This window comes from Seriola aureovittata, chromosome 17 (assembly GCF_021018895.1).
Source record: "Seriola aureovittata isolate HTS-2021-v1 ecotype China chromosome 17, ASM2101889v1, whole genome shotgun sequence".
Classification (NCBI taxonomy): Eukaryota; Metazoa; Chordata; class Actinopteri; order Carangiformes; family Carangidae; genus Seriola; species Seriola aureovittata.
In genome coordinates this window covers 2752898-2759542 of record NC_079380.1, presented here as the reverse complement: position 1 = coordinate 2759542, position 6645 = coordinate 2752898, and the positions used below count along the sequence as shown (strand labels likewise).

The 6645-nt window shown below is 44.2% G+C and overlaps 1 protein-coding gene across 1 annotated transcript; it reads right to left on the bottom strand.

The window, feature by feature from the left end:
- Nucleotides 1-319: 319 nt before the first annotated feature.
- Nucleotides 320-5188, bottom strand: hoxb1a (homeobox B1a). Its single transcript, XM_056401861.1, has 2 exons — nt 4094-5188; nt 320-2679 (listed from the first exon to the last, which is right to left on the bottom strand). Exons 1-2 carry the CDS (start codon nt 4944-4946, stop codon nt 2330-2332), a joined length of 1203 nt encoding a protein of 400 aa, XP_056257836.1. The 5' UTR covers nt 4947-5188; the 3' UTR covers nt 320-2329.
- Between the last annotated feature and the right edge of the window lie 1457 nt (nt 5189-6645).

Sequence of the window (6645 nt, the reverse complement as noted above, 5' to 3'; positions counted from 1 at the left end):
TGTCTTTTTTGTATATATAAATCAATTTTTATTTATTCATTTATATTATATGCTCACTATAGGAATTGTAACAAAATCTGTTATTATATCTATTTTATTTATTTATTTTCACCTCCTATGGTAAATTACACAGTAGCTAATTTTGGCACATCTAAACACAATTCTGAAATGAACGTGTCCTCGAGGCAGGGTGTTAGATGTTTCAGTAAATGTGTGTAACTCATGAATCAATGAATCATATATAAGTAAATCTTATACTAAACAGCTCATAGACAATTTGAAGAGTAAAAAACAAACATCAGTGGGATGGATGAACAGAATCATCTTTACTTGAGGTAGGCTGAAGTAGAAAAAGACAGACAGGAACATGATTGGAGTGTTAAGGCAGCAGAACTAATAAAACTCAGTCAGTCTGTCCTCATTTAAAAACAGCAGACATTGTAAAAAAAAAAAAAACACCAGTCACAACAGTTCACAGTCCAGGCCAAACATTTCAGCTGACAATATTACACCTGAGATTTACTCCTAAATGATGACAGTCTGTTTTTGAGGAAGGAAACGTGTAGTTTGCCACTGTATATATGTGAAGTACAGACTGAAGAAATGTTCTGACACGTCCTTGAATATTTTTAACCATTTGTTGAATTTGCAGACGTCAGGTTTTGTCATATTTAGGGGTAAAATCACTTCCATATTGTAATTTTGTCAGGTTTAAAGTATTGTGACCTTCAGCAGTAGCAACAAAACTTTACCCGAGGGGGAAACACCCCATTCATACACACACTGTTTCCCATAATCTACAATCAATAACATAAAATGGATCCAATAATTTATTCTCACGGGGAAAGGGACAGGCAGTAAAATATAAATCGCCCACTTTTCCTCCTCAGGAAGGAGGCGTGTGTTTCACAGGCCTCAGCATTTCTTCAGTAGTTTTCTTTAATCATGACCCCCTGCACACACACACACACACACACACCAACACACACACACACACATACACACACATCCAAAATCAACCAGTGTCTGTAAAGGCATCACAGCCTTGTGCCATGTCTCATGTAGCGTTTCCGAGCTTCTTTGTCCCAGTTATGTGAAACCATGAAACCTGGACGATTGAAGACCCTGACCATCAGCTCTGTCTGAACGTCTCCCTGTAGTCACATAGTGCAAAAGCCAGAGAACAAACATACACATAGAAACATTCCAATATTCAAAAATAATAAAGTGGAACATAAACAGCTACAGTACAACCACATTAGATAAAAGTATGTTTTCCCTGTATTCCTGATCATAAGGCTCATAAGTGTAGGATCTACCACAGCTTGTCTTTTTATATATTCAATAGTTTTGTCCGTGTTCACCTCAATAAATGGCAGAATGAAAAAAAACAACAACAAATCAAGCAGGTGAAAAGCCACCACTAAGTATCACCCTGTAATTCAGACATCATTTACAGACGCCATAGTGCATCTTATCATCATCACAGTGGAAGGATCCATTAACACCCTGTACAGCAGATACTGTGTAGATCGTTTTACTGTTAAAAACAGCTCCCCACTTCCCAATTCAGGCAAAAATCTGCAAAATAAACAGCGTGTCCGTCCCAAACAAAACTAAGGTTTTTGCTCAGGAATAATTCATCAACTACCACCAGCTTCTCGGGTCCATTAAGGCAGCGGTTACCAACCATCATGGCTTGTGACACCTGACAGTGAAGGTTATGACCTGAGTGTATTTGATTTATTAGTGTATTCTGCATCAACAACCATATAACATAGTTTTGTTTTCGTAGGTCACTTTAATTCAAATATATATGGGGAAAAACCCCATTTTACTCTCCTTAAAAAAAACAACTGATTAATCGTTTTGAGCCACAGAGGCAGCGAGTTTGATGAAGAAAAGATGATGTGTTTTTTCTGGATCTAAATGTCTTCTCTCTACCTACATGGAAAACTAAGGATATAAAAAGTCCAGGTGAAGTTGTGGGACATGCAGGAGATCAGTAACTAAAGCTCAAGTAAAGGCTAGAGGAGACGGGCTGATTATTAGAGGAGTGATTACCAGCCATGAAAGTGTGACTGGTATTGTTTTCACCTTTGTCACAGTGTTAGTGCACGTGGTCGTCACTTCACAGCTTTACAGGTGAGAGCTGAGTTTGAAGATGGGTGTGGTCTGACTCATGATTACTGAGGGCTCACGGGTAGGTGTGATTCCTTTGCATGATGGTCTGTAGTTTTTATGTAGCAGGCTACATCAGGAGGAATGTATCAAATAACGGATCACTGAGCACTAGACTGTAGGTCACCAGTCACCTCACTGGCTCCCATTATGTCTCTGAGCTCGGGGACGCGCCTGGGGACGTGGACGCGGAGGAGTGGTCGGTGTCCTCCAGGTCCTTGTTGCAGCCGCTGCCGGTACCGGAGGAGGAGGAGCGAGCCGTGCACGCGGACGCGCCCTCCCGCTCGCGCTTCTTCTGCTTCATGCGCCTGTTCTGGAACCAGATCTTCACCTGCGTCTCGTTCAGCTCCAGCGTGGCGGCGATCTCCACGCGCCGTGCCCGCGTCAGGTACTTGCTGAAGTGGAACTCCTTCTCCAGCTCCGTCAGCTGCCGCGTGCTGAAGTTGGTGCGCATGGCGTTGTTGTGCGCGCCGGCGAGGCCGAAGTCCGACACTTTGACTGTGAGGGAGGAGGGAGGAGGAGGGAGGAGGGAGGAGGGAGACTGTTACACATGTGTTTTAACAACTTCTTCTATTCCACCCATTTAAATAAACAGGTGGATAAACATTTGGTCATATGCTACTGGGCTGCAAGAAGAAAACTAAGTGTCCTCGTTTTGACACTGTTCCTGTTGAGTAAAAGTCCCTTTCTCTTCTTTATGTTTGTTGTGTGATTTGCTGTTCGCGTCTACATTAATATCAGGCCTGTACATTAATAAAAGCCTGTTAGTTAGCCTGTATTATTTTTTTTTATTTGAGCAGGTTGACACTTATAGTGCTGCCCAGGATATTTAAACTAAAGCTGGAACAACAAAATGAGACGAGAGAAAAAAAACAGGGGGGGGGGGGTTTAAAGATAACAGACCAGAACAGACTTCCCAGGGCGAAATAACACGTTGTTATATCCATTAAAAAAGGGAGAGAGACACAAGGAGACGGAGAGAGAGAGAGAGAGAGAGAGAGAAACAGACGTCCGGGAGCAAAGTGGACTCAGGTAGACCTGCTATGTGTCTGAAGATATGACGACACACTGACGAGGCCCTGAAAACACATACACGACTTATGTTATCTCACTTTAAAAAGACAAAACGTGAGAAAAGTTTACGTCGTAATTACGTGACGCTCCAATAGGTTAATTATTATACCAGCAATGCAGGAGGCTGTAGTTATTAATTTTAGATTGTCTCCGTCCATTTGTTTTACACTGTCAAAATGGAACTGAAACCCTTTGACTTGATGGACGTTGAGCGTCCAATTTAAAACCGTGTAGGCCTATTTATTATTACAATTTTAGTTGTCCATCATAGCCTATGTTTTTAATTTAATTCGATCACATATTTTCAATGTAATTATTTTATATGGGCCTATACAGCACGTTCAAAATACATTCGCTTTTAATCCTCCCTTTGTTTACAATGAAATGATTGAGACAGGTGAAAAGAGAAGAAAAGAACAGAAGGAAACTAAAATTCACATTATAAAGGTTTAATACAAACACAACATCTGAACTGAGGCCTGCAGGGAAACAAATTTGAATGAGCCTATTAAAGGATGGATGTCCTGATTTATCAGAGTGAACTTCTTGTCGCTTCCTCGCTTTTAAAAACATTTCTATAAAAATTATTTTACAATCTGTTCTGGACTGGGATTTTTTTTTTCCGTCTCAGCTGATCATAAACAATGTACTGTTCTTAGAGCAAGCCACCTCTGGGTGTAACATTGACAACCACTATGATGAATGGAAAAGAGGCCGCAGCTCTGCCGGAAACCTCACAAATCACTGAGCTACTACACGTTTGGTCTGATGGTTTTTAACTGTAGGCGCAACTCTGTAATAAAGCTTTATTATGACATAACCACCAGCCCGCTCCTACCTGTCTTGGGCGGGTTCCTCTTCACCTTCATCCAGTCGAAGGTCTGCCCCTGCCCGGCCTGCTGGCCCTCCTCATCGCCCCTCTCTCGGTCCTGAGACACGGGCAGTTCCCCGTAACCTCCCCCGTGCGGAAGCCCTAAGTAGCCCGCTGCATCCAGACCCCCGCCGAGCTGCTGCGGGTACTGTGACCCAGCCAGAGCGCCCTGAGGCCCGCAGTAGGCTCCGGCCAGGGCCCCGTAGCTGGGCGCCGAGCTGGGGAAGGTTGATTGATGATAGTAAGAGGAGGCCACAGACTCATCCATGAAGTACTGAGGGTGAACGGTGTTGGTGGGGCCCGTCGCGGGAACATACTCCGAGTTTGTGGCGCATGCCTGACCCGCGTAGGCCCCAGAGTTTCCGTTATTCCCGGTACTATAGGGCTGTAATATTCCGCTCTGTAAGCTTTGGGTTTGGTGAAGATGAGGATGAGGATGGTAGCCGTTGTGCGTCTGCTGATGCTGTTGTTGTTCATGATGATGATGATGATGATGTGGACGTTGCTGATGATGCTGGGTCGACCCAGAGGCCCCATCCACTCCTCCACCGCCGGTTCCCGCTCCGGTGCCCCCGTACAGCCGACCATCCCCGGTGTACATCGTGCTGTCACTTCTTGTCCCATTAACGGGAGATGAGGAGCAAGCGGGTCCCGTGTGGAAGCTGGCAGAGGTCACCGGGAAGCTTTGATGCTGGTCCAGAGGAAGGTGATGGTGAGGAAGATGATGGTGGAGGTGGTGTGAAGATTTGGGCGCAGAGTAGGCGCCGGTGCCCGGTCTGTTACAAATGGAGTATTCCACAAAGGAGTTCATGTTGTCCATGCAGACTGAGGCCCGGTGGGACTGAATCAAGATTACAATGACCCGCAGCAAGCAGGCACAGAGAGATGACGTCAGTAGAAATCAGCTGGAAAAACATCAAAAATCGAAAAAATCCATAAAAAGTGTAAATTGAGTCAAATGTGTAAATTAGAGCAAATAGAATGATGTGAAATCAGAACGAAAATTAATTCTGGAAAAATAAAAATAAAACTCGAAAATTAAATGCAGTAAATTATTTTGGGGAAAAAGGAAAAACCCGTAAATTTTTAAGGAGAATTTTCAAAAAAGTAGAAATAGAAACGAGCAGAAAGTTCCAGTGTGGAGGAAAAGAAAGTGGAGGCTGCACGGCCCCGAACCCGAGGTGCTCTGCTGCCGTGAGTGAAGGCCTGTCATTAGCTCAACTCACACTGCGTCTCTAATGGCTCATCGGTGACAGTGGAAAATACCGCGAGAACACAGAAGAGTCAGATCACCTCTTCACCTCCACACAGGTTACACACTGTATTCCTCCATTCTGTCTTCTATCTCCTTCTCTTTTCTGTGACTCTCTCTCTCTCTCTCTCCCCTCTCTCTCTCTCTTTCTCTCTTTTCCGTTTCTTCTTTTCTTACCTCTGCCACAGGTCACGTGGCTCATCGTGCGTCGCCTGTGGTGACCAGGGTCCAAAAGTTTGTCAGCCGGTGAGGGGTGTGTACTGTGTGTGTGTGTGTGTGTGTGTGTGTGTGTGTGTGTGTGTGTGTGTGTGTGTGTGAGTGGAGGTGAGGAGGAGGAGGGGGAACCTTTCGATTCAGGAGCGGAGTTTGCGCGCGCGCGCGCGTTTGTATGTGCGCACGCGCCTCATCCATCACTTGCCGTGACATTAGCACGACAAAGAGACTTCAATCAAATCGGCCCATCAATCTGATATCAGCACGGATCTGTCAGAGCAAAGAGAGAGGCAGAGAATAAAAGAGGAGCTGTGAGCCGGCCTGCTGCTTCCAGACCTCCCCCCTGCACAACGCTCCCACAAATAACACAGGGACAATATAAACCGGAGTACTGTACACTGGTACTGTGGGACGAGTTCTCCTGCTCCTGTTACTGCAAGAACTTACTGCAAACCGCTGCTACAGATCAAGTCCGACTCATTCACCAAAATCCTGACCATCGTTTATTTTCAGTACAAAGACACTTCGCACCACAGTCATTTCTGAGATCTCACTACAGGAAACACAAGCACCATAAGAGATGTAACGCTTGGTATTGACAATTTAATACAGAATTTTTGAGACACACAATTGCTGCACGGTCTCTTGCTTTTCATCAAAAAAATGTACTGGGCCTCTGAAGCATCAAATCCGGGAAGTGGAACTGGGACGGCTCCAGCACTGAGGCTGATTTCCAGTTGATTTCAGACTCTGAACAGTAGAAACACTTTTAGCAGCAAAACTGCAGTACCTACAAACTGTTTATGTATTCTGATATAACTTTGCTATACCATGACTGTTATTCAGTGTGTGGATAATAATAAAAGTATTGATGAAAAAAAAGGGAAATGAGCAAAAGTTGAGCCAAATTATTCAACTACTATACTGAAAGTTAGTCCCACAGCAGACATGTTGAAATCTGTATGTTATAAGCACAACCACGGCAAGTATAAAATATCTGAGGGAATTGGGACTTGATCTTTTGGCAGTAATTCTACTGTTGGCCATAATTTTC